A 27,089-nucleotide genomic window follows, 5' to 3' on the forward strand; every position below is an offset into this window, starting at 1 on the left:
TCCATATGAAATTGTTTAGAAATGGCCTTATAACCTTATAATTTATCAAATCAAAATTAATTTATAAATTGCTTTTTACCACAGATGTCACAAAGCAGCTTCACAAATTTCCAAGTCCAAGCCCCCAGTGAGCAAGCCAATGGGGACAGTGGCAAGGAAAAACCCCCCTAGAGCATGAGGAAGAAACCTTGAGAGGAAACAAGACTCAAAGGGGGGACCGTCCTCCTCTGGCCGAAAACAGTCACCACAATAATAATAATTTTAAGAAAAATAAATAACTAATAATAAAATGAAAAAAAAAAACAATTAATGTGTAGTCCAGTTTTCTAGAGGCCTTAGTCATGTCCTGATGGTATGGATGTGTCCAAAACCCATCTCGCAAGAGAACGTCCATTAAGGGCAACAGGAAACTAATTGGCTATGGTGGAGGTGTGGTGGACTACAGCAGGGAACATCAGGGGGTGAGAGTAGCCATGGCAACTGAGACGGGTTGAGGCTCAGTAACATTGTGACATCCCACAAGAGAATGTCCATTAAGGGCAACAGAGAAGTAGTTGGTTGGGGTGAAGGTGTGGTGGGCTACAGCAGGGGACATCAGGGGGAGGTGGGAGGAGCCATAACAGCTGAGACGGCTCAGTAACATCATGACATCAGGGGTAGGTGTACCTCGGCAGAAAGAGAGACTAGATTATTAGACATGTCTATGTATGAGAATGTGTAAATTAGGGAACTATAATGTGCAATGATGGACTCCGGCAGATCTAACTATGGCAGCATAGCTAAAAGAAAAGAGCCAGAAGGAACCACATGCACGAGGGAACCTTGGAACATCAGCCTCTTAGTTAACAAACATGAGTGACAAGAGAGAGGTGAAGTGGCAGCGTCACAACATACCAGTTTACCAAAACTCTCAATGCCCTCAATGCTCTCATTTTATGGGCAGCTACAAATGCTTCTCTAAGATCATTGCTAATGTCCTTCTCCTTGACATTGTGTCAACACACCTGAATGCTCCAGACCAGTAAACTGCCAAATCTTCTCTTTGGATGCAGCTCCCTCTGTTGAGAGGATTTGGAGATTATCATTAGCAATAACAAAAATCTTTATTTCTATAGCAATGTTGATTTTTCATCCAAAATCCCAAAGTGGTTTACGGAAAAAAATTAAAACAACATGGAACTAAAAAAACACACTATAAACTGCATACAGGCTAAGCAAATATGTCTGTAATCTGGAACAATTTCAGAATTTAAGAGTAGAGTCTGAGTGGTTGAGATTGGTTAACATGCTTCAGGAGATCTACAACATATGTTAGAGGGAGGCTTGTGAGGGCTTTACCTCTAAAAAGCAAAACTTTGTAGCTAATGCAGAACTTAACAGGCATCTTAACCTCTCATATTGTATCTGAAAGAAAAATCGAACACACCTAAGTGAGTGCAGTGCACCGGCCAAGGAGGCCGAGTGAGGCAGAGTGACACAGAGTGCAGGCTCATTTGAACTCATTTTAGACCACTTTTCTCTGTGTCTGTTTTACTGTTAAGTGATGGGTTGTGAAATAAAAGCTCAATATCAATTATAAAATAACATTCAACACAGGATTTTTTTAAATCTTATTGTCCATTACAGTAGGTCTTGGTGTAGTATTTTAGTGCTGCTGCTATAATTTTACTTTACAATCACAATGTATCCAGACAAATAATGCATTGTATACAGTGTATAGTAAAAAATATTTATTCCACAGAATAAACAGCACTTGACGTTAATTATTCTTTCTCTGTGGCAGAAGTGGCCTAGCATAAGATTTTGTTATATATCAAGGTTCCACCACACAGTTGTCTCCATCTTGGCAATGGAGCCTCAATGATAACCTATCCGTGTCAAGAGCTGCACAGACCAAACCACAAGATCTTTTTTAATTACTTCATCACAGCTCACAATCTGCTGGGGTTGTTGGCTTCAAACAAAATACACGCAGCTGGAACAAAGCGCCCCCCGATTTGCCAACCCGCCACTGATGAGTGACAAAGAGACGTCTAAAATAAAAAGTGGGAACCATAATGAGGTCAGGAGCGGGGGAAAGGTAGCCTTAACCAAGTGGCTTGATAATCGTACTGTGGTCGTAGCTTTCAAGTTGAGTGGTGGGATAAGAACAAAGGATCCTTTGTGAAAATCAAGCAGCCCGAAGTTGTGCTGCAGAATAACCAGGCAATGGGCAATGTGGACAAGTTGGATCAACTGACAGGTCTGTACAGAACAGACATCAAGGCCAAGAATGGACCCTTACAATGATTACACAGGTCTTTGACCTGGCTGCTGTGAACTTGAGAACTTGAATACTGAAGAGATAAAGAACACCAGGGCATTCGTTGATAGTACAAAATGCTGACTGATGGCCTACTGAAGAGGTCAGCCCTGGCATGATGGAGCACATGCCCAATTACACTGATCACAAAGAAGCAACCAGGTATAAATTTACACAGCACACTGGGAAACATATGTGTACTGTGATAAGTGCAAGGTCCTCTACTGCTTTATTCCACTGCTTCAAGGCAGCACATAGACAACGACTGTACAATAGACAATGACTGTCCTCAATAGTCTACACTTATAGGATACAGTTAAGGATAAAAAGTAAGCAAAGCAATGAAACTACTGTTCAAAATGGACTTCTTCCACGAAAGTAAAGTTGAGTGCTTTTAAGTTTTTCAACAGTTCTTAAAAATGATGTTTTCAAATACACCCACTGAATTTTTCTACTTGGTTAACTGTTAAAAATATTTTTTTTCTTGATGATAGGTAATCACATAAAACAAAACTTTTAAATCATGCAAAGCACTTTTAGTATGGTCCATGTTTATGTCCCAAAAAAGAAAAAAGTCTGTTTTATTTAACCACTGTTAAGGCCAACTGTTCACTGCAATGGACAGCAATAAAATATTACATTTGATTTTTTAACTGAGCATTGTTTGTGATTGTATTATAAGCAGAAAACAACATTCTTTATTTTTCTTCTATCACTGAAACATAGTTTGTGTCTGAAAGGGTTAATCTGGAATTAATGAAAACCTTCAGGTTTCTTGCTGAACAAACTGATAGTATATAATAGTGAAATACCAGCATAACGTTTTTTTCTTTTTTTATCCCAAATAAAATCTAGTCCTACCCTTATTTGCGAGCTCTTCTTTAATGAAAAACATGCTCACTTATTATAAATGATTGTATTATTGTTAACATAGACACACTGTATGAACTTTAGGAAATGTTATTGAGGCATGTCAATATTTTTGTATGTTTCAGGCTTTAATGGGAATTCATGGTATCCCTGATCCAAGTGTTGTAGTTGCAGACCTTGGCGTAGACAACGGGCTTGTTCCTCTGGGCACGGCCGGCACCCCATGACACGATCCCCTGGAGCTGGTTGTTGCACACCACAGGTCCACCAGAGTCACCCTGGCAGGAGTCTTTGCCACCCTCCAGGAAGCCAGCACAGAACATGTTGGCAGGGGTAGGAGGGGTAGGAGTTCTGGCAGGCGCTGTCACTCAGGATGGGAGCATCCAGACACATCAGGTTGTTGGGGTAGTTGCTGCCCGAGGGGCTCATGCCCGAGGGGCTTCACCTAGTGCCGGTGGGGGCGCAACTGGTGGGCAGAGTCACGGCACGCAGGTAGCTGTTGAGGGAGGCAGCCTTGCTCAGCTTGATCAGCATGATGTCTTTGCCCAGGCTGCCGCTGTTGTAGCGCGGGTGCCGGATGACCTTAGCCGAGCTCATGCACTGCTCCGTGCCCTCGTTGATGGCGATGTTGTGCTCTCCCAGACATACCTCGATGTGAGACTTGTAGCAGCGAGCAGCAGAAACCACCCACGTTAGCCCGCACCCAGGGACACCTGGTAAGGCACTCCGTTCTTGGAGCACTGCTAACCACCGACAATTTTGTCATCGTCCCCTTCCAGAGGAAAGGTGTATGCTGCAGCGACCAGCGTCAGGAGAACGAAGGCCTTCATGGTTGTGGTAGACACAGCTGCCTTGCTGCTCGTAGGCTTCATGCTGCCTTCTTATATATCATGCTCAAGGACAGGCTATGAAATTTCCTAAGATTAAGAGTAACAGCGTGTGAACTCACATATGGTCAATGGTAGTAGTATGTAAACTGACATATGGTTTCTGATAACACCTTAGGTATAGATATACTCTAGAACACATTGGATTTTAAGGTATTTGTGAAACAACATTTCTATATGCCTGTGATCATACTAACTATGTACTCACTACAGTTGTACTACATATGCTTAGGGATAAGCAAGCTATTTTACTGTAGGCTGCTGAAACAAAAGTATACTTATTCTCTTGACACCGAATGATCTTGCTTTACATCTTCCCTGTGATCTCTAAAGATTATGAACAATACGTAACATATTACATTAACAGACACAATGCACTTTTCTGTCAAGGGAAACATTAGATTGCATAGCTTTAAGAAAGATTGCTAAATACATCTTATCAAAGATATTAGTTTTCAGGGGACCCTTAAAATATTTTTTTATTATTGGTCAGTATGGCAGTTGTCAGTTAACTATTGATTTAGTGTGATCATCAACAAAAAGTAATATGATTTTGTCTTAGTAGAAACTGGACTACACAATCCAATTAGAAAGTAAAAATGTTTGTGTCAGAATGTAGGCTTTTTTAGTTGCGTTAACATAACCTAATAGAAAACACATGAACCCCACCCACCCCCACCCCCACCCCCACCCCCGGAACTTTTGGATCAAGTGTATTGGTTGAAAATATAGATATGGGTCACGTGGCATGCAGCAAGGCGGAAATAAATATGTGAGGGTCCGTTCGAAACCCTTTGAAGTCTTGAGAACGTCTGAAAGTTGTAACCTACGTTGTATATGCTGGTATTTGGGAAAAGTAAATATAAAATCAAATTCACATGAACTATTTCGCGTACCACTAAATTTCTGACTGACCTGGTTGGTCGGTGGAGTTCTGTACTTTACAAGAGAAGGGCTAAGTAGCTAGCAGCACACAGCGTTCTAGCTAGCTAGCTAGCTATGTTCCTCGTGCGGCAAAAGTAGAGCAAATTCTTCAGCTTATGATTTGACGGATACAATGGACATCGTCTGAACGGTGTGTTTTTTGAATAACTAGGTTTTTTTTCTTCTGAGAAATGCATTTGAAAGTAATCGGTGGTCATACCGTTGTTAGTAAATAACGCCATGGACTGGACCACGACACAGCTTGTAGGCAAATCTCTGCCTAACGGACAAGATGTAAAGTGCAGAGACCGTGAGAGTGCCATAACAAAAACGGATCAAGGAAATGCAGCCAAGGATCGGACAATTCAAATTAGCATTTGCGGATCCACACCGCTGCTCTGGAGGTCGGTCGATATTAAACAGTCTAGGGACGAGGTCGGGGTGATCGGGACCCTGATAGGTTCACTTGCCAGACAGCCAAGGCAAAACAATAGATTAGGAAGACCCCTGGAAATACTTAAGGAAGAAGCTCGTCTCTTGTTGGAGACGGGAGAGGCTACCGATGTACGGCATCCGGACAAGAGCAAGAAGGTAGCGTTTACTAATTTGCGTTAGGAAAGTACTTAAAAGTGTCTGACTTGCATGTGCTCGTTACCTGTAATGCCATCTTTGTAATCTCTTCTAAGGGGTTGTGTGAGTAACGTGTTCTATCATGTACATCTTCACAGAAAATTGTAGTTTGCTTGTTAATGGTTACATAAGCAGCTAGCTTCATGGATGAACAGCACAGTGGTGAGAGTGGAAGTATTGTTTACATCTCTTTGTATTCCACAGGTGTCTGAAAGTGGAGAGAGTCATCTGAATGCTGTTCAACTTTACCAGGCTAGACTAGACCGCAGCTATGAAGAACAATGCAGTCTGGCTCTGGAAGAGAAGAAAGCAGTGCTGCATAGAGTGATGGATGAGAAACAGAATAGTGAGTGAGACTCCACAGTGTGTCCACTACTAATCAAAACATTAAAAGATATTAAACTCTAAGTATGAATACCCTAGATCTTCTCACTTACTTATGTCCATCAGAGGTGCAGAAAGTATTTTAGGGCTGATCAATACATGTGATTGTGATGTGATGGTATTCCACCTGTTTCATTATAAAATGCTTCAGTGTTGGGAGTGCTATGAAAGTGCAATATGCTACATGTGGGTGAGATTGTAAGATGTGTCCTGTCGCTGAGACCATACAGGTAACGAGGGTCCAGAAAGAGCCGTGAGAGAGCGCCTTTGCTCCCTGGAAAAAAGCTTCTCGTTCCCCCGTTCCGCCATGGCTGTTCAACTTTGTACCGCACGTGCTGGCTTCAGTCACTGCCCCGAAGAACTTGCTTTCTTAGCTGCTGATTGGCCAGAGCCTAGAGACAAGCACTCAGAGGCGAGATTCCGGGTGTATAAGGACCTGAGGAGGAAGGGCTTCTACCTAACCGCAGCAGGGAAGTTTGGGGGAGATTACCTGGTGTATCCAGGTGAGTTTAGAATCAATGGTATGCTCACTATTTGTCATAATATCTGTAGACATTAACACATTACTGAATACACCATTTTCTGGATTTTAATAGTAATAATAGGGTAAACAATGTATTTTGAGTCATTATTAAAGCTGCTATGGGTAAGAAAGGTGCAAATTGATTATCAAAATGTATCATTTTTTATTGTTTTCTTGAAGGTGATCCACTTCGTTTTCATGCCCACTTCATTGCGTTGTGCATGCCTATGGATGAGTCATCTCCCCTCAGTGATATTCTTACTATAGCACGGCTTGGTTCCAATGTGAAGAAAACTGTGCTGCTGTGCTCCCCACGGGATCCCAGTGACAGCCAAGTAGAGGGGGATGTTGTGTATTCATCTCTACAGTGGAGTGGAATGGTATAGCGTTTACCACTAGCACAGGTCATGGTAATAATGGTGCTAAAAGCCCAAGTGTGTGAGCCAAACAGAACCAAGTAGCTTGTCTGTCAGGACTGAGCCAGCAGGTGGACTGTCCCTGTGGGAAGGTCATGTGTATATTATGTAATAAAGTTTAAAAATATCCATCTTCTGTGGTCTGCTTGTCTGTGGCCCCTTCCATACTGAATAATTTCAAATCCTTGTACAGGAGTCACCCTCTTCTAAACATTTGATGATTACCTAATGAGCTGAACCAGGTCTGTTTGGAGTAGGCAAGACACCTAGATTTGTAGTGCATTGGTTCTCCGGGTAGAGTTGGGAAACACTTGTCTGCACTGCATAGGTATGTCAGCTGGTGTTTATTCTATTAGAATAAATAGCTCTATTTATTCTGGGTAAGGCTACAACAGTCAATAACTTTAGGTTTGTGTTAACAGTTGGGATGGGATTCAGACAGGAAAAGTGTATTTCCCAATTTTCCAGAGTAAGATTAATTTCGATTACACAATTACACCACACACTGACGCACAAAGGCAGTGTTGGGTAGGTTACTTTTCAAGTTTATTTCATTATATATTACTGAATATGTAGTACATGTGACTTAAATGTAATTAAAATTAGTACAATTTTAAATACTATATTACATCAACATCGTCTTGGGCAATGCTGAAGTAATCCAGAGTTTTTAAAATGCATTACTCGTTTTGAGTAATCTAATAGAGGATGTTACCAATTTGAGGACATGTAATCTGTAGTAAAATACATTTTAAAAGTAACCTTCTGAATACATATATTTATTATGATTACATTTTTAAAGAAAACTACCTATTGCCAAGTAAATTAAGGTTTTCCATATTTAACATGCGCTATGGGTATGCTAACTACCTACGTTTACATGATTATTGAACTGCTAGGCGGCAACACATCCTTATTGTTAGACTAAAAAAAAAAAAAAAAAAGTTCCTCTAACGAGAGTGCGGAGCGGATAATGAAACCTCGCGAGACTACGAACTATGCGGACAGACAAATCGCAGGCAGCAGAGGGTAGACGAAAAGAGGGACATCTTGACAAACTAATATAACTCGTCAAAAATGTCGGGACGATCAGTACGGGCGGAGACAAGAAGCCGTGCAAAAGATGATATCAAGAAAGTGATGGCAGCGATCGAAAGGGTCCGTAGATGGTAAGCTGCAAATCCAAAGACGGTTAAGTTTCTTTCTGTCAACGATAGCTAGCCACGAAACACAAACTTCAGTGCGGCCTGGGAGGGACAAATACTTGAATGACAAGTTAACGATAAGCGCTGAGCCAATAACCACCCTTGGACGTCATGCAAATTGAGGGGGGGTGGGCGTGTCTTGTAAATGTCAGTGGCAAACGCACGTTTCAGCACGTTATAACGCGTGTTATAGCCGTAGAATAGTCGTCTTCCTCGGGAGTGTAACTAGCCAGCTGTGTGGCGGGGCTGCAGGTTCGGTATCTGGGACGAGATGGCGTAGAGGTCTCTGGTGCGTTCGGACCCGCCAGAATCGAATAATACACAAGCTGTGTATCTCTATCGCTAGGTACATCCCATTTTTATGCAGTGTCTCTGAAAGAAATCTAGACCGCAACACTGCTGAGTAGATAAAGAGTTGTCTATTGGTTCTTTGTTATTTTGGGATTTCATGGTAGCAGTGCTTAGAAATATATCTGTTTTTCAAACATTGCAGACAGTCAGGCCTCATTTCTTTTCACAATTTTCATACATTCTGTAAATCTTTAATTATGCTGAATATGTGATACTTTTTCCTACAGGGAGAAGAAGTGGGTTACTGTGGGTGACACATCCTTGCGGATCTTTAAGTGGGTCCCTGTAACAGAGACCAAACAGGTGTGAGCTCTAAAGCGAGTATGTCACTGCAATATTTGAACACATCTCACATTGGTGTTCCATCTCTCTCCTTCTCAGATATTTAAGTCGAAAGGGCCAGGTGGGACAGTGAGGGAACTGAAAGGTTTTCCTACAGATGTGGTACTGGAAAATGCTCGTTCAGTCTTACTGGATTTCCAAGGTAATAACCTTGAGGCTGAGCATATTACACTGCAGTGACACATGAAAAAGCTTGTCATAGCCTTTTGATGCATAAAATAGCAATTCCTTTGTATTAAAACATTTATTTTCACTAGTTTATATATTTTTATTTAATACCTTTAATAATAACTTTTAATACATAAAGAATTTTCTTTCAGTGTTATTGTATCTGTTGCTGTTTCATTGTGTGCACAAGGGAAAATATTTCAGACTCCTGTTAGATGTCATTTTAAGTTTCACTGCATATGCCCATTAAATGTAACAGTTAGTAAGGTCCATGCTTTTGTGACCTTTCTGCTGAGTCTATAATTTAAAAAAAATATCTCTGAATCACCAGTTGTAAAAACCAAAAACCTTCTCTTTTAAATATTTAACTTCAATAAACAATTTTGCTGAACAGATGACAACAGCAACCTAAGCTTCATGTCGGATGCATATCAGTCTAACAACAAGGTGGGCAGCAGCAGTAACTCCAGCCCGCTGCACGCTAGCGGAGCAGTCAGCCCCAGCCACGCAGCCTACTACCGCACAGAGGACTCCCAGCCTCCCACCCTGGGACAGGAGACCATGGAGGGTAAGACGGGCCAAAGACTCAGACGCTGCTTCTGTGATGACAATAATGTCTTTACCCTACCTCTTATTTATATATACCCATATCCATCACTTACCCACTTTATAGGAAATGTTTAAAGAAGGGCTTTGTATGTGTACAGTTGGAAACTATAAGACTACACCCCATGTGTTGCCGATGCTCAGTTTATGTTAGATATTCTCAACATGTTCCTCAGTGTTCAGTGTCTGACCAAGTGGCTGTTGTTGGCTGGAGTGATGTTTGGAGCCACAGCTGCTCTGAGATCAGCAATGGCACTGGTGTGTGTAAAAACTTGACTAATGATGAACCCGGTGGAGGGGGGCTGATGAACTGTGCTGGCCAAGATGTTACAGGCTGTAACTGTTTATTCATAAAATCACCTATCAGATAATCAAGAGTCCAATGAGTGTAGGTACAAGGTAAGTGTTAATTATTACAGGGCTGGTGCATGTGTTAGTCTTTATTGAGGTGTAACAGGAAAAATTCAGCCTAGTTTACTAATGGCTTAAATACACCTGAAGTGACATTACCTCTAGTGTGAAGTGGGAAACATATAGCACTCTACGTAATCCATTATGGCTATTAACAGAGTACACAAATCCTGCACCCAGTCTAATAATATGCAGTGAGTGTGTAGTAAGCCGGCTGGGGGGGGGGGAGGGGTACACTGCTTGCACCACCCAGCCTAACACATCATATGAGTAGTGTGAGCAGCAATTATTGTTCCAAAATATGCTGATGCATGCTAAACGTATTGTATCTGATACTTCTTAATTAAGAGTCCATCTGTCCCCTGAGAGTGTGTTCTTTTTATCACCATCTCCCGCATATAGAGCCGTCAGTGATCAGCAGTGAACTGACAGACGAACCACCGACTCTGATAAAAGAGGATTTGCTACCCCTGTCTGCTCAGGTAGTATTCAGTCATCTCCCAGTTAACACTCATGTATGACACATTATCCATATACCGGTTCCTTATATACTATATTTAGATTTTTGAACAATTAAATGTAATTTATTACTTTTTTTGTCAATCACAGATATAACTTATTGCTTATTACATTATTGCATTTACAGGAAGACGAAGAAGTGGCAATTGCTCCACCATTGAAAAGAGTTTGCACAGAGGAAAAATCAGGTCTAAGTTAGTAGCTCTGTGATGAAGTTAGGTTTCCTGGGCACATTCAACTGAAATGGGCAGCCATTTTGTCCTCTAAGTGTCTGCTGGCTGCATTTGAACTTGACAAGGAAAGAAAACGTCATCTCATAGAGGTGATTTTCTAAAATTAGCACGTGATTATAAAAAGAAATACAAAACTATAAATAGCTGAAAGGCACAAGCTCTAAAATGCTTGGAATGCCATTTTTCCCAAAGGTTTGATATTTCTGTAACAAAATATTTACTTGAAGGAAGTCTTTAGTGTTGCATTTACTGTATATACAAATGAACTTGAGAGGAAACGTAAACAGTATAATGTTTCATGGTGTAATGTGCATTTCAAGGCATTTAAGTTCCTATTTGTACCATGTTTTCTTTTGGCTTTTATATAATAGTGTTTAGCAAAATAATTTCTTTCAGTCCCATTGTATTTGTGGATTTATTAAATTGTTTTATTGCATGCAAAAAAAAAGAGAGAAAATTACATTTTTAAGGCCCCTGTCTATAATGGCCAAAACAGCAAACACACATATTTAACAAGTCAGATTTATTGGTTAACAAGCTAACTTCAGCAAAGGTTGAGTTCAGCTTAATATAATTATTTTAGGATGGACTCAGGTAGAGCTGCGCAGCATATAATTTGTAAATTATTATCAGAGTACTGGCCATTGTAACACTGATATCACAAAATGCTGCATCATGCACATTTTAATTGTGTGCTCTGAACATCCAGCCTCACATGCTCCAGGTGTTCTGTGGTTGTTTTGCTGGATCACAGCATTCACACAATCCAACAAATGTGAATCATTTTGGTGAAGAAAAAATGCAGGCTACTCTTTAACAATCAAGGCTTTACCGCTGTGTTTTTAATATATTGCAGGGCATAACACTGTATTTAGCAATATGATCACGTTAAAGTGTTTCTGTGCATACAGTGCAGCCTTGACTCAGGTCCTGTAAACTAAACTAAAGGAAAAAGATAGCTTGTTAGCTGAAAATCTCTGCCCTTGTAGTACAAACTCTTGCAGTACACCCTAAGAGTGTACTGATAGGGGAGTGGCCATAGTAAATATGCAGTGTATTGTGTGGTGCACACAGTCATTCAGACCTACTCATGCTTTTTGCAGCACTGACCAGCCACTTGCAGTGATACCGCATTGTTGCTTTAGTGCATATACAATATTTTATATATAGTAATGAGTCGAGGTGGCCATTTGCAGGCTTACATTACAAGGATGAAGGTCTTTATGTTTTACATGCCTTGTATTTTATTGTATATATGATGGTATTTCCATTGTCTTTGTAAAAATATTTTGCTATAGAAAAATAAAAGTTGGTGATGATCAGACTATAACTTGTGTTTGACATCTACCCATACGTTTACAAACATCAAACTAATAATGCAAATCAAATGTTTAGGTAAAATACATGGGATATACCATATTGTGCTAAATCTGGTAACTCTTTCCATTAAGATTCACTTAACTAACATTATAGCTTAGCTAATTATTAACAAGATAACCATCACCGACTGATTCTTGTCATATGTGAGCAACAATCCAAACCATGAAGTCCGCTTTGATGACATCAAGAGGTCTCTTTGTGGCCTTCAAAAATGATCACTGCTCATTCAGCTGCATAATCTACTAATGGTGTTAATTGCCTTATCACTTTGTTAACATTTCTTGTAGTACTTGGCACTTCAGAAAATAAAATGGATGGTTTGCCAGTTCTTCCTTCCTATTTTAAATAAAATGCTATTTGAACCATTGTTAAAGCAAGAATTTTTATTGAATTGAGTTACAGAAGAACTCCATAAGAAATGTATTTCCAACAGCTGGTAAAAGGAAAAGTTTACTATTGGCATGTGTATACATATACAGTATTTTCCAGCAGGAAAGAGTGGAGATTTAATAGTCAAACGTTTTCTTTTGTATTGGTGAATGTAATTATACTGTATGGTTGCACTATATCATTAATGGTTATTTGTTTATTACATATAGTGAACACAACAGTTATTTGTGTTAATATGCCAAATGAAGTATAATACCTACATAGGTTAGTTAATCTTATAGCATTATAATAAGGCATTAATTAATGGAGGGTTGTTTAGGCCACGGTTCACCCATATATTCAGAACGCTGTTTCGATTGGAAACTTGAGTAACGGGCTGAATCCAATAGCTGTGCCTAATCGAAAACTGCGGTTTAATCGTTGCATGTTTAGCAAGAAAGAGAAAAGAGAGAATAAGTATCGGGATTCGTCTGTTCTATTGTTTCTTTGACCTCTACAATACTGCCCCCTTTCCGCAGATTTTAAAATAGCCCTAAAACATGACATTGTTCAGGAAGTATGTGTCTTCTGGTAGACGGGATTCGACAATCTGTCAGTTTAGAATTAGTCGTAAAGTTATCATTCATAGTGGTTTGGCTCCATCTGACCTTTACCCTTCCTTTCCAACCGAACACTCTCCGTCGCTCCATTTCCTTTCAGGGTCGCACTGATAAAGGTGGCGTGGATAAAATAGTTGACAGCAATGTTTACCAATAAGAGTTCCCCGCTTCGGGAGTCGTATGAGGGGAGCCAATTGGTGATTGAGGTAGGCGGGATAAAGCTCTGAGACGCCGCTTGCTGCCGGGGTAACGGAGTTTTGGGGTTGTGCGGTATGTTGCCGGTGAAGTAGGATCTCCCGCCCTTTTTCAATCAAGCATTCTGTCTCTTATTTGTTATTTATAACGAATAGCTGATATATCCCACGGCTGCCTTAGGAAGCCCAAGAAACTCAGAACGGAACAGAAAACGAATCTTCATCACGCGGAGAAGAGGCCCAAGTGCACACTGGGACAGTTTAGAAAGCGCGCCATACCGCTGACGAGCGCCTCGGAGGCGGCAGTAGCGTTTCCATCCCGGCTTGCAGAAGTTTCCTCTTTAAACACCAGTTTAAGCCAAGAGAAATTGACGCCGTCTCTTTTTAAGAGCAGGATGTTAGCTAAATAGCTAGCTATGACACAGCCGGCCCTTCGAGTAACCAGAGCAAGGCGGCGAGGGGAATACTAACCCGAAGAGTCCTGTTATTGTTTTTCAGCGACAGCTAAGACGCTAGCCTAGCTTGATGCTAGCGACGCGTTGAATGTCGGAAAAACCGTTGGGAAGCGCTTTGTGTTCTTGTAGGAATCTGGAGTTCATGGTTGTGCAGTATTTTGACGTGTTTTTTTGCGGTAAAAGGAGCTTTATTTATTAGTTCATCGTCGCTGTCACTTGCGAGTTACGATGGCACCATTGCTGGGCCGGAAGCCCTACCCGCTAGCGAAGCCGCTCGCCGAGGCGCCAGGCCCAGGAGAAGAAGTCTACATCATCGGACACACCAAGGAGGCCTTCAGGAACAAAGAGTATCCTTTCTCTCAAGGCAGGGCTTCCTGGCTCTGTCGCTTCACGACAATGGTATGCCAGAAAATGTATAGCTACCCAGTTCATAACCTTCAATTTCTCTAATGACCTCTTTTTAAAATATATCAGGACGGTTTATGTTTCGCTTTTGTGATTGTTTTCCTGATTAGCATACGATAGGTTATCCTCAGTGATGCTTCTCATTGAAGCTAACCGGCTAGCTAATGTGAAAATGTCATCGAGACTTTATTTAAAGAGGTCGGCCAATTTAGCGATATGGTCGAAATGGCTAATCAAGAAAAACTACTCTGCCGGACTTGGGCACCACGTTTATGTTGGTCTGAACCGAGCTAACATTAGCAAGCATTAACATTTAACACCGGGACTATTCAAGGCAGTATAGCTATGACTGCTTGCTAACTCGCTTTACACTAGGATCTGCCATGTCTCCAGTTTGTGCAAGATACACAGGGGCAGTGCAGAGACTAACTGGATGTGCCTTACACATTGAATCCTACGAGAGTTGCTATGTAGCTAGCAAAGCCAAATAAGATAGCTAGACGCACAGGCTATGGATGGGATCCGTTAGCTTTTTGCTAATGACGCGTCAGACCTTTGATGTTGCAGTTTCGTTTGTCATGTCTTCAGGAAAATGTGCTCCCTTACTTGCTACGCCTTTGGGTTACGTCCGTGAAGATGCACTGGCACTTGGCTAAAGATAACTAGCTACCTAGCTATCAGGCTTGTATTTTGTATCTTTGCTCGAGGTCTCTAATTTGGTAGGTATTTGACTAGATAGCTATTCTAAAATAGAAAGAAAAGTTATCGTGTCTGAGTTTTGTCATTGAACAGGGAAGTGCTGTAGCACGCGTGTTGAGTTGGTGAGGCACGGGTTTCTGACGTTTAAATCGCTACATCCCTTTAACTTTGAGTTGATCTCTGTTATGGTGAAGTACGTTTGCACAGATGAGCAGTGATAGACTAAATCATGTTTCCTGCGTAAAGCCTATGGTTGCTTGGTGTCTGAATAGTCGCACTGACCAGCACGAGATTGAACAGGTACCTGTCAAACAATTTCTTCTTATTGTTTTTTTTTTTTTTTGGGGGGGGGGGGGGGGTGTCTTGTTTATAAAGCTTCTAAAGCATTGTTTTGAACAGATGCACACAGATATTTCATGGATCTTCTGGCGTACCTGTGTTTTTAATCACTTTATATAATGGGGTTTGGGGATTTCCCATCGTTTTATCACCATGTGCTTGCCTGTCTTGGGCAATAAGTGATGCAAAATTCTTTTAGCAGACAAAATTAAGACAAACCCTTTGCTGTGCGTTGTTTCAGGTGATACAAATACCACTAGAAGGCATTAAAAACATGGAAGGTGGACACTGAGAATTATTCCATTTCAGAATGGTTTTCTAGAGTAAAATCAGGTTGACTTGTGTTGTGCCTTGTATTGAGCAACCTTTAAAGGAAGTTAATGGTTGTGTGTTAAACTATCATCTCTCCAATTTAAAGGTTTTATAGTTCCAGCACATCATTTAAAAGTGTACCCTCGTTAGAGGTTGGGCTAGTATTCTGCCTTTTAATTATTGAGCTCCTGGTATTAATTATGAATGAAGGCTCATGCTCTCTCTCCAGGCCCATGCTACAGAGCGCCATCTGATTGGACTCAATACAGCGTCAGTCCAGTCATTACCCTGGTTATGCAGCATAGCTTTTAGGAGTCAGAGGGCTCTCAAAGTTTTGACTGGAATTTTTATTCTGTCTGTCTGGGTGTGTTTGTGTAAGTGAGGTCTTCAAGAAATTCTCACACACTGAGTACTCATGGGGTGAGGGACTAAAGTTCTGGACAAAAATTATTTGCAAAGTGGGCTGAGTAAATTCAGTTGTATTTTTTTATTTTATTTTATTCTTTTTAAAAAAAAATTGGACTGGTTTTTTAAATTTTATATTTTTATGTAGGCTAGAATTTTTATGTAGGCTTTCACTATTTATCATTGTCTTAGAAACAAATTTAAGCCTAAAACATTAGATTAACTGCCTTTAAGACTGTAAAAAAAAAAACAACCCATATATTCATTCAGGTGTGTCCAAACCTTTGGTATATATTGACTGGTGTGTGTATGTATAATTAATATAGTTTATATGTATCCAGCAAATATCAATATAAGTAGTTGGCAGTCCTTGTGCCTTTGTTCTCCAGGTAATTCAACTTGTTCTTGGATAGGTCCCCCTTTTTTTTTTTTAAAGACAGGTGTGTGTCTCTGTCTGTGCGTTTGTCCCCCCCACACGCACGCCCTCCGCCAGTCTTTTGTCCTTAACGGATGCGCTCAGAGAGTATGATGTGCGGATGCAGAGGTACAGTGAGCGGATCTGGACGTGTAAAAGCACGGGCAGCAGCCAGCTCACGCACATGGAGGCCTGGGAGGAGGAGCAGGAGGTCACTGAGCTGTGAGTCACAAAAGTGCATGAGAATCAACACGGGCATGCAAGAGAAACTTGAACTAATTAGAAATCTCCCCATCAAAAACATGGCCCATTCACGCTGGTTATTCGCATAACTTGCACACTCATTCGTCACGTCGGACATTTGCAGGAAAAATGTAGGATAGATTTGTGCGCCTTTGACACTGGTGCAGAGCTGTTATTTTTAATTTAGATTTGCACCCTCTGCTGGCCTATATAAGAAATATCATTTTGTAATTGTATCCATTTTATTTGGTTTCCATAACAACTTTGCACTGCTTGCTTTCTTGGCTTGATGTTTAATCTTAGATTCCCTGACACATTTACGCAGCTATTGAACTAAAAATCTGAGCTTTCTCTCCCAGTGCTTTGTGAAAACTTTCTGCTAGGTCACTAAACCACTTCAACATGAAATTATTTTTGAAACGTGTGCGGTTTAAAAAATAAAATAAAATAAGTAAAATGTTCCTCATTGCTTTGGTAATTTTGTTGTCCCAGACTGCAGGAAGAGTACCCTGTGTGGTTTGAGAAACCAGTTCTGGAGATTGTACACCACAACACAGTGTCTCTGGACAAACTGGTGGATCTGGCCTGGGTGGAAATCCTCACCAAGTACGCTGTCGCAGAGGAGTGTGACTTCCTGGTCAGAGTCTTTTTTTTAATTATTATTTAATGCGCTAGAACATCACCATAGAGAGAGTAATTTCCCATGATTCATTTACCTCTACTTCCCTAAGCCCATGTTGAAAAATGTCTGGACATGTTTATCTGTCTGTGTCTTCAATGATAATGGGGAGGCTCATTATAGAAGTGATGCGCTTTTTAAATATAATAAAACACAAGAATGGTATAACTGCGAAGTCAGTTGAATGAAGGTCTTTGTTAAAAATAAAAATCTCTCTCTCAGCTTGGTAAGGATAAAAGTTTGCGGGTGAAGGTGGTGAAAATCCATCCATTGGAAGCCACTCCAGAGGAGACCGCTGAGAAGAAGCTGGAAGGAGCATGCGATTCCCCCTCCAGCGACAAAGAGAATGCTAGCCAGGAGATCCAGAAGAAGGAGCAGCCCAAAGAGGAGGAGAACAGGAGAGACAGCCTGTGTGAGTCACCCGCAAAGCGTGACCCTTCTCCACGTCCTCCAGGGCTGCCACGAAGACCACTGGCATTCTGGGACGCATCTGAGCTGTTGCATGATATAAGATGCACCTTATGTTTGTGAGTGGATGTTTGTGTGTGTGCTCCTCTTCAACATGTGTGGGTGTGCTTTTCTTCCTTCTGAGCAGGCGATCGTGCACGCCGCTCACCCAGAAAGCTCCCCACCAGTATGAAGGAAGAGAAGAAGAAGTGGGTGATGCCTAAATTCCTGCCCCACAAATATGACGTGAAGCTGCTCGATGAAGACAAAGTGATCAGCGATGTGCCGGCGGACAGCCTCTTCAGGACAGAGAGGCCGCCCAACAAAGAGATCATGCGCTACTTCATCAGACACTATGCACTCAGGCTCGGCACAGGAGAGAGCGCCCCCTGGGTTGTGGAGGACGAGCTGGTCAAAAAGTTCAACCTGCCCAGCAAATTCAGCGACTTCCTCTTAGACCCACATAAGGTTAGTATGTAGTCACTGATGTCGCCCAAGCAGTCGATACAGTTGGCCTAGGTTAGCACTGTACTTGATGTGGACTGTTCAAAAGCTCTTACTGTTCTGTCGTAAGTTTGGTCGTATGGGAGCTTCAACGGGAAAAACAATTATAGAAATGCAAAGCTTTTAAAAACTAACACAAAGTATTCAGAATAACAAAAGTATGCAACACAACATTTTGTGTTCCTTTTGTATGCTGTGTGTGTGTGTGTGTGTGTGTGTGTGTGTGTGTGTGTGTGTGTGTGTGTGTGTGTGTGTGTGTGTGTGTGTGTGTGTGTGTGTGTGTAGTTTTTGGCGGAAAACCCCTCATCTAAGAGAAAGAGTCTCAGCTCTCCAGATGGGAAACCCAACAAGAGGCTGAAGATGGCTGAGTCTGGAGCCGAGATGGATGGCGTGAACGAGAAGGGGAAGAAGAGGAAGAAGAAGAGCGACTCTCAGAACATGCCTCTGAGCCCCACGCTCTGGGGAAACATGCAGGTAACACTATTTCTCACACCGAGGACCACGCCACCTGGGAATGATGTTCTTGTGTAGATAGACCAGTTTTCTTTTTGGATTCTTCTCGTTTGAACTGATTAACTTTGTTCGCATGCCTTCAGGTGAAGAAAGTGAACGGTTCTCCGCTGAAGGTGAAGAATTCTGGCACTCCCAAGAAATCAGAGAGCAAGAAGCTCACCGAGGCGAAGAAGAATCGCAAGTCGCCAGGTGGCCAGAAACACTCCAAAAAAGACGAGAAGGGCTCCGGGAGCTCCAAGAAGCCCAAAATGAAGCAAATGACCCTGCTGGACCTGGCGAAGAGCCCCCCGGCCTCGGGCAGCCCCAAGAAGAGGGTGCGGAGCTCAGGCCCTGGCACGCCGAAGCTGGGCAAACCTCTGCCACCCATGGCACTGCACCTGCTGCGCTTCTACAAGGAGAACAAGGGCAAGGAGGACAAGAAGAATGCACTGTCCTCCATGGTAACGCGGGCAGCTAAGACACTGTCGGTGGAGGACCGTGGGCGGCTCCCCGAGGAGCTCCGGGAGCTGGTGCAAAAGCGCTGGGAGCGCCTGGAGGAGCGGCGTCGCTGGGCCCTGCTGAGCGACGAGGAGAAGCAGGAGGCCATACGCAAGAAGCGGGAGGAGGTGAAGGAGAAGCTGCGTGAGAAGGCGAAGGAGCGTCGCGAGAGGGAGATGCAGCTGCGCCGCGAGCAGCAGCGTCGCTACGAGGACCAGGAGCTGGCGGGCCGGACGCTTCCTGCCTTCCGCCTGGTGGACATGCCCGACGGCCTGCCCAACACGCTGTTCGGCGATGTGGCCATGGTGGCGGACTTCCTGAGCTGCTACGCTGAGCTGCTGATGCCTGACGACCAGTACCCAATCACGAGCCAGATGCTGATGGAAGCGCTGGCGGCTGACAAGGCTGGCTTCCTCTACCTGAACCGCGTGTTGGTGGTGCTGCTACAGACCCTGTTGCAGGACGAGCTAGCGGAGGCCTACAGTGAGCTGGACATGCCGCTCTCCGAGATCCCGCTCACCATGCACTCTGTGTCGGAGCTGGTGCGCCTGTGCTTGCGACCGTCAGACGCGCAGTGTGACGAGAGCGCCCGTGGGTCCGACCAGTGGCCGACTGCGTCCACCGCCGGCGGCTACGACGACGTGGTGAGCGCCGCTATGCTGGAGCGTCTGGAGACGGCCGAGGTGTTCGAGTTGACGCCGGCGGAGAAGGTGGGGCTGCTGGTGGCACTGTGCCACCGCATCCTGATGACGTACTCAGTGCAAGACCATGTGGATGCCGTACAGCAGCGCTCCGCCGAGCTCTGGAAAGAGCGGCTAGCCACGCTCAAGGAGGCCAACATCCGCCGGCGTGCCGAGAAACAGCGTCGCAAGGAGCTGCTGGAGGCCAAGGGGCAGGGGGCGGCGGCCAAGCCTGAGGAGGCGGCCAGCAAGGCCGAGAAGAAGAAGGAGGGCGGAGTCAAGAAGGAGGCACCCAAGGTCAAGGCGGAGCCTGAGGACATGATCAGCACGGTGAAGAGTCGCCGGCTGATGGCCATTCAGGCCAAGAAGGAGAAGGAAGAAATGGAACGACAGAATAAAGGTGAGGGGGGGGATGGAAAGGAAGAACAGGCGGAGAGGTGGAAATACGGTAGTGTGCAGTGGCTTCGGCGACACAGACAGAGTTGAGTTGATGTGGTTCGCTGTTTGAGTAGTCAGTGTCCTGTAACCAGGAGCTAGAGTCCTGGCAGGGTGAACATGCGGGACCACAGGCAGATGAGGGGTGTCTGCCTGTAGCCTGCACCTGGTGATCTTGCCAGTGAGGTCCTGAGAAAAGGGTTCCAGTCTTGTGCAGCCGTAGTCCAGGCGGAGTTGTCCTGAAATTGAGTGTAACAGGGTTCCCACAGGTCATGAAATTTCTGGAATGTCATTGAATTTTCTCTCCCAGACATGAAAGGTCATGCATGGTATGTGATCATTAGGGGTCAAGTCATGGAATATGAGGGAATTTTGTTTGAAGCACCTTTGAATTTTAGTTGCCATTTAGAACATCAGAATGCTATTTTCAGGCCTTTCTCATATTGTGTGAGTGGTTGTTATGGTTACTTGATTTTACTGCGTCCATACAAAGACGGCCCGTCGTTCCGTTTAAGTCATGGAAATTCAGCTTTTTCTTCAGTGACAGGGCAAAGTCAGGGAATTTGACATCTGACTTGGAGTGGGAGCCCTGGTGTAAGCAAGGCACTATAGCAACATCAGTAATGTCTGACTGAAGTGTGCAGGGGGGGGGGGGGGTCCAACAGAAGAGGGCAAATGGAAGACAACACTGGCTCAACAGCAGAGTATTAATAGACTAATAACCATGTCTGTGTGTGATCGGGAGAGTTGGAAGTTTGTGGGGATGTAATTTCATACACTCTTGAAGACTACTGCCTGTGTGTGTATATACGGATGTATATTTTGAATCATTGTTATTGATGCCCTGTGTGTGTGTGTGTGTGTGTGTAGAACGTATGGAGAAGGAGGCGGAGGAGGAGCGTTTGCGGAAGCAGAGAGCCGCTGCAGAGAGGGCCTTCCAGGACGGCATCACCAAGGCCAAGCTGGTCATGAGGAGAATACCGTTAGGCACCGACCGCAACCACAACCGGTACAGGCACCCCACCTTACTCTTATCACACCTGCTACACACACCCCTCTCCTTACCACACTCGCTACACCTTTACTTTAGTACACCTAGTTCATACACTGCACACCTTACTACACATGGTTTATACACACGTGCCCTACTACAGCTGATGCGTGCAACTATCACCTTACTACAGCCGGTTTCTGTGCACGATCACAGCTAGATCGAGGCACGTGTTCTCGTACCAGCTTGCAATGAAAAGAATATTACGTTTTTAACAGCAGTAGGCGATGTCTAAAAGGCTTAGCTACACTGAAGCGTGACACTCTGTTATAACAGTAGAGTGTACCGAGTGATTGGGACGTTGTAGTGGCGGGCAAACTTTAGTAGTGTTGCTGTGCGCAGGTACTGGCTGTTCTCTGACGTGGTCCCAGGGCTGTACATAGAAAAGGGCTGGGTACATGACACCATCGAGTACTGCTTCACCCTTGTGCCTGAGGAAGAGGACGAGGACGAAGAGGACGATGAAGACGAGATGAAGAAAGAGGAGGATATGGAGGGTGGGTGGGGCCTTTTCCTTGGGGACTAGATCCATCAAAAATCAGGCATGTGTAGTGGTGGGGGGAATTTTGTAGTGTTGGGAGTTCTGACACATGCATCAAACGGGGAACTTTTTCTTTTTTTTTTTTTGTCCTTTACACAGAAAGCTCATCCTGACAATCATACTAGTTTAAGCTACTGTTAATAGTAAATGTCCTAGTTTTATATTCTATGTCTAAATGTTCTAGATTATCTGAATATTCTTTGTTCTTTTGTGTAGATGGGGAGAAGGAAGATGATGAAAGTATTGCCAGCATCACTAATGAGAGTGGCCAGCAGGGGGTGCCAGCTCCTGAGACCTGCATAGAGACCACTGTGCCCAAACAAGGCCAAAACCTCTGGTATTGAAAAAAAATTGGTCTTTGTACTAAAAGGGCATGTTGGTCTATTTCTGTCTGTCATTTTTTGTATCTTGGTTGGGTGATGTGTAGATTACCCATAAGCCCACAGACTGCCTTCTGGTTAATGGCAACACACAGAGGCCAAGACGAGTTTTAGGCTTTTATTTTTCATTTTTAACTTGGTTGGCCAGTGTTCTGTGTGCTCGTGTGTGCAGTGCATGGTGCTTATAGGAGATTCTCTCTCCTTGCAGGTTTGTGTGTGACACCACAAAAGATTTTGAAGAGCTTCTAGAAAGCCTCCACTCACAGGGTGTGCGGGAGAGTGAATTGAAACTGAATCTGGAACTCAAGTGAGTTCTCTCACACACACACACACACACACACACACACAGACAGATGGTGTTTTAGCTGCTATACACAGCACCTTTGCCCACCCACCCCCCGGCAGGTTCCAGGACATCGTGCACTCCATGCACCTGAGTCGGAAGGGCAGTATACGTCTGAGGCCCTGTGACGGATACCAGGAGCTCATCCGCTACCTACGCAGTGATATAATAGAGGTGGCGTCCCGCCTGCAGAAGGGTGGCCTGGGCTTCATGGAAGACACGGCCGACTTCGAGGAGCAGGTGAGGGGGGCGGGGCTTGTGTAAATCTCTGCCTGTGATGTTTGCTAGTTTTGTGGATGGATGCAAAAAGTAAGAGTGCAAAAGTATAATGTTTAGTATGGGCAGTAACAATGTTTAATGACAAATATGAACTGTAATAGATGTACTGAAACTAGTCCAGCAGGCAGGTTTGTTTGTGACAGCTAGATAATGGTGTTTGTCCAGTGTGTTATGTTTTTTCTCTCTCTCTCTCTGCTATGGTTTCTCCTGAAACCTTTGAGAGTGTGTGTTTATTTGTTTGTTTTATAAGGTGCGAGACCTGGAGAAGCTGAGGGACTTTGGTGAGTGTGTGATCACGCTGCAGGAGAGTGTGATAAAGAAGTTCCTGCAGGGCTTCATGGCTCCCAAGCAGAAGAAGAAAAAGAAGGAAGTGTTGGAGGGGAGTGGGAAGCCCGAAGAGGTGGATGAGGAGAAGAAACTGGCAGAGGAAGCCCGGGTGTGTGTCTTGTCTCTGTGTCTGCGTGCTAGCGCACTGGTACCTCACTTCGAGTGGCCCTCTGTGGCCCCTCTCCACATCCATGAGAGCCAGTAGCTTTGTCCCGCTCATCCTTTTGTTCTGCCTTTCCGCCCCTCCACCTGCAGGTGGCGACGGCAGTGGAGAAGTGGAAGGTGGCGATCCGTGAGGCGCAGACCTTCTCACGCATGCATGTGCTCCTTGGCATGCTCGACGCCTGCATCAAGTGGGACATGTCCGCGGAGAACGCACGCTGCAAAGTGTGTCGCAAGAAAGGTGAGCTGCTCCCGGAAAACAGGACTTGGAGAGAGGCGGGCATGCAGCCAGGTGGAGAGAGAGAGAGGGAGAGACTTAACTCACAGAGAGGCCGAGAGACAGACAGACAGACAGGGAGAAACAGAGTGTCTGATGAGGGCAGGGAGGAACGTTGAGAGAGAGGATAATGACCTCCTGCATTCATGAGCAAGTGTAGCTAGTTAGGTTAAGGAGGAAGGGCACGATGGTGGAAGTGCAAATGGAGGATCTGTCTGGGGAGAGATGATTGTAAACCAGCATGGAGGTTGATGGGTGCTGAAAATCAGATTGGTCCTCACCCCATACGCAGCTAGAACGCAGGATGTCCTACACACGAGAAGATTACTCAGATCTCCTCCCGCTGCAGATGTTGCAGGACTTCATGCAGTGCTATCTTAGCTTTATGGAGGCATTTTTAAAAAATAAAGGTATGTTCGTTTAGTCAATTTGATAACGGTCTTTACTAAAATCTCTCTTTCCCTCTCTTTCCCGTCTCTGTGCCCGTAGGAGAGGATGATAAGTTGATTCTGTGTGATGAGTGTAATAAGGCCTTCCACCTGTTCTGTCTGCGGCCGGTGCTTTACCGCATACCCGAGGGGGAGTGGCTCTGCCCAGCCTGTCAGCCAACCATCGCTCGCCGCTATTCTCGTGGCAGGTAAGACCCACCCACTCCTTTACATGCGGTCACACGTTCATGAGGAAATACACACACATCTACTTGAGCTGTCCTGTGTAACACACACACACACACACACACACACACACACACACGTACACACTCAACCCAAACTTCCTGCATCTGTGTGACAGGAACTATAATGAAGACTCTGAAGAAGAGGAGGAAGAAGATGAGGACGATGAGGATGAGTTGGATGATGAAGAATCTGAGGAAGAGGAACAGAGGGACACGGGGCACAGCTGTGAGTCCTCATCACTCGGATGACTCTCACACGGTTTTCCCGTCAGCTGGTGACCGTCACCCACTCGTGCAGCCCTAATTCTTGTCTGCTTCCATGTTTGCGTTTCCCAGTGAGGCCGAGGAAGAAGCTGAAGTCGTTCCTGCGGACTAAAGTCCAGAGCAAGTCGCTATCCAAGAAACACTCCCTTCCCAGTGCTAAACCTGCACTGAAAACAGCTAAGCATGCCTCGAAACCCTCGCCGAGAAACGCTCTGAAATCGCGGGTGGGTCCAAGCAACCCAGCAGATATCGACGAACTGGTGAGGAACCCAGTGGTGTGTGGGGGTGTGTGTGTGGGGGTGGGGGTGGGGGGGGGTGCGCACACATGCATTCACATATACCAGAGAAGAAACATGCCTGCGGTTGAGTTTAACTAGATCTCTAGATGTTTCAGCAATACTTCTGTTTCTTGGAGCACTGCTATTGTGCGGTTTTGCTCTGGTTCGTTTTCAGGCACTGGGGTTCGGGGTTCAGTCGCTGAACTGGGGGTAAAACCTGGATGTGTTTTTCTGCAGGTACGGCAGACCTCCAGATTCGGAGGGAGCAGGCAAGCGCAGGAGCTTGAGAAGTGTGAGGAGATCCTGCAGAAGCTGATAAAATTCCGTTACAGCTGGCCCTTTAGGTACAGACGTGTACCTTGAGTTTGAGAGGCTCTATATAAATGCAACTAATAATAATAATAATAATAATAATAATAATAATAATAATAATAATAATTATTATTATTATTATTATTATTATTACACTCACACAGCATATCATTGGTAATCACTGTTGCAGTAATGGTCTTTGCAGTGCTAATATCAAAGGCTGCAATAACACACTTTTTTGTTGTTGGTTTTTTGTGCGTGTACTTTGAGCACCTGGCCCGCTATTAGGTATTCCATAGTTACATAAGCCAGTGTGCTTCAATAAAAGCTCCGTGTGCCCTTCCCAATCTGTTCTCTGTTTCCCCCCCAGAGAGCCTGTGTCAGCAGAGGAGGCTGAGGACTACCAGGACATCATCGTCTCGCCCATGGACTTCAGCACCATGCAGAGCAAGTTCCAGTCCTCGCAGTACCGTGGCACGCACGACTTCATCGAGGACATGAAGCTGGTGTTCTCCAATGCCGAGGAGTACAACCAGCCTGGGAGCAGTGTGCTGCAGTCTGTGGTGCGCACGGAGCAGACCTTCACTGAGCTCCTGAGGAAGATCCTGCCGGGGGTGAGTTACCTGCGTCGCCGCGTCCGCAAGCGTGCCCTGCCCCTTCGCCGGGACGAGGAGGAGGACGACGAAGAAGAGGACGAGGACGATGAGAAAGGGGGAAGGAAGATGCAGAACGGCAAGCGGGGCAGACCGCCAACCAGAGGCCGGGAGGAGAGTGGCAGTGGAGGGCGGGGAGTGGGGCACGGTGGGCGTGTGCGTAAACGGGTGGAGAGTGAGGAAGAGGAGGACGAGGAGGAGGAGGAGGAGGAGGAGGCGGCAGGCAGGAGGCGGAGCAAGCGGACAGTGACCATGGTGACACGGAAGGACTATCGGGAAGATGAAAGCGACAGCGAGAGGGAGAACAGGAGGACTGGCTCAAGGAGGGCGGTGACGAGAGCAGTACAGGAGGCGGAGCCAAGCAGTGACGAGGACTCGGTCAACCAGCGACATTCCAAGAAGCAGAAACGCTCGCTTTAAAGTCCAGGGTGGTGTGTGGGGGGTTTTTTTTTGGGGGGGGGGGTGTTCCTTACAAACAAGATTCCTTCCGCTCCTGTCTGCAGCCGCCCCACAAGGCAGGCTGGACCCGTTCTCACTACAGAAACCTCCCTAACTGCCCCCAAATAGAGGTTTTTTTTTTTGTTTGTTTTTTTTATCCTTTTTTCCTGGTTTATTAGACTTTTTGATGTTTTATGTTCATATTGACAAATGCAAAAGAAACTGATTTATATTTGTAAGTCATTTATTGCTGGTGACTTCTTTTTCTCAACCAGGAAATTTATGATATCTGATGTGATGATCTCTGTGAGCTCCTAAAAGACACTTTTTTTCCCCTTTTTTTTTTCTTCTTTTTTAAAAAATAAATAATTTGACCATAAGCCACTTAATGTTGGGGAGGGGGTGGGGGGAATTAGCTATTGGGGTACATTGCCACCTATCTATGCCTCATTTGATTGTCAGTGTCAGGTGTGGCAGCTAATCAAAGCCAGTGACAAAAAGCAGCTCAGCTGTAATTGAAAATTCTAGAGCATTTTAGATGATAAGTGATACTCTAGAATAAAAATTCTATCTTGGTTTATTTGTTTTGTTTTGCTTTGTTTTTTGTTTCTTTTGTGGGGTTTGTTTGTTTTTGTTTTTTTGGTGTACCGATACGTCACTCAATCATCATGGGGACAACCAGCACCAAAATATTTTTTTCTTTAATAATGTTATTTCATTTTTCAGAGAACAATACAAATGAATAAAGCATTTGCTATAGCTGAAA

General features: G+C 44.3%; 3 protein-coding genes and 1 pseudogene across 4 annotated transcripts; 3 read left to right on the forward strand and 1 right to left on the reverse strand.

The window, feature by feature from the left end:
• Positions 1 to 2,682: 2,682 nt before the first annotated feature.
• On the reverse strand, positions 2,683 to 4,082 carry LOC145658577 (trypsin-3 pseudogene; annotated as a pseudogene).
• A 741-nt stretch (positions 4,083 to 4,823) lies between these two features.
• Positions 4,824 to 7,065, forward strand: tsen34 (TSEN34 tRNA splicing endonuclease subunit). 2 transcript variants are annotated; one of them, XM_081716027.1, is made up of 4 exons: positions 4,824 to 5,574; positions 5,818 to 5,959; positions 6,219 to 6,500; positions 6,701 to 7,065. In XM_081716027.1, the coding sequence occupies exons 1-4, from the start codon at positions 5,224 to 5,226 to the stop codon at positions 6,904 to 6,906; spliced, it is 981 nt and encodes a 326-aa protein (XP_081572153.1). In that variant the 5' UTR covers positions 4,824 to 5,223; the 3' UTR covers positions 6,907 to 7,065. The 2 variants fall into 2 exon arrangements, with proteins under 2 accessions (XP_081572153.1, XP_081572154.1); XM_081716028.1 differs by having other exon boundaries at positions 6,228 to 6,500.
• An 853-nt stretch (positions 7,066 to 7,918) lies between these two features.
• bcl7bb (BAF chromatin remodeling complex subunit BCL7B b) lies at positions 7,919 to 12,518 on the forward strand. The gene is made up of 6 exons (XM_081716595.1): positions 7,919 to 8,105; positions 8,720 to 8,795; positions 8,874 to 8,976; positions 9,397 to 9,570; positions 10,422 to 10,501; positions 10,666 to 12,518. The coding sequence occupies exons 1-6, from the start codon at positions 8,014 to 8,016 to the stop codon at positions 10,735 to 10,737; spliced, it is 597 nt and encodes a 198-aa protein (XP_081572721.1). The 5' UTR covers positions 7,919 to 8,013; the 3' UTR covers positions 10,738 to 12,518.
• Positions 12,519 to 13,372: 854 nt separating this feature from the next.
• Positions 13,373 to 27,089, forward strand: LOC145658578 (tyrosine-protein kinase BAZ1B-like). Its single transcript, XM_081716029.1, has 19 exons — positions 13,373 to 14,136; positions 16,470 to 16,586; positions 17,100 to 17,244; positions 17,509 to 17,698; positions 17,882 to 18,201; positions 18,523 to 18,711; positions 18,834 to 20,307; positions 21,213 to 21,351; positions 21,736 to 21,890; positions 22,151 to 22,271; positions 22,523 to 22,621; positions 22,720 to 22,897; positions 23,187 to 23,372; positions 23,519 to 23,666; positions 24,192 to 24,339; positions 24,495 to 24,604; positions 24,715 to 24,902; positions 25,158 to 25,264; positions 25,603 to 27,089. Exons 1-19 carry the CDS (start codon positions 14,018 to 14,020, stop codon positions 26,303 to 26,305), a joined length of 4,836 nt encoding a protein of 1,611 aa, XP_081572155.1. The 5' UTR covers positions 13,373 to 14,017; the 3' UTR covers positions 26,306 to 27,089.

The sequence above is a fragment of the Electrophorus electricus genome, chromosome 6 (genome assembly GCF_041902795.1).
Source record: "Electrophorus electricus isolate QZ-2024a chromosome 6, ASM4190279v1, whole genome shotgun sequence".
Lineage (NCBI taxonomy): Eukaryota > Metazoa > Chordata > Actinopteri > Gymnotiformes > Gymnotidae > Electrophorus > Electrophorus electricus.

Excerpts from the sequence above, each read along its gene's own strand:
- bcl7bb (XM_081716595.1), top strand. The coding sequence starts at position 8,014 with ATGTCGGGACGATCAGTACGGGCGGAGACAAGAAGCCGTGCAAAAGAT. Across the intron at positions 9,571-10,421 it reads GGGACAGGAGACCATGGAGG|AGCCGTCAGTGATCAGCAGT; the intron begins GTAAGACGGGCC and ends TCCCGCATATAG. Across the intron at positions 10,502-10,665 it reads TGCTACCCCTGTCTGCTCAG|GAAGACGAAGAAGTGGCAAT; the intron begins GTAGTATTCAGT and ends TTGCATTTACAG.
- LOC145658578 (XM_081716029.1), top strand. The coding sequence starts at position 14,018 with ATGGCACCATTGCTGGGCCGGAAGCCCTACCCGCTAGCGAAGCCGCTC. Across the intron at positions 21,891-22,150 it reads GAAAGAGGAGGATATGGAGG|ATGGGGAGAAGGAAGATGAT; the intron begins GTGGGTGGGGCC and ends TCTTTTGTGTAG. Across the intron at positions 24,605-24,714 it reads GAGGGACACGGGGCACAGCT|TGAGGCCGAGGAAGAAGCTG; the intron begins GTGAGTCCTCAT and ends TGCGTTTCCCAG.
- tsen34 (XM_081716027.1), top strand. The coding sequence starts at position 5,224 with ATGGACTGGACCACGACACAGCTTGTAGGCAAATCTCTGCCTAACGGA. Across the intron at positions 5,575-5,817 it reads ATCCGGACAAGAGCAAGAAG|GTGTCTGAAAGTGGAGAGAG; the intron begins GTAGCGTTTACT and ends TGTATTCCACAG. Across the intron at positions 5,960-6,218 it reads GATGGATGAGAAACAGAATA|ACCATACAGGTAACGAGGGT; the intron begins GTGAGTGAGACT and ends CCTGTCGCTGAG.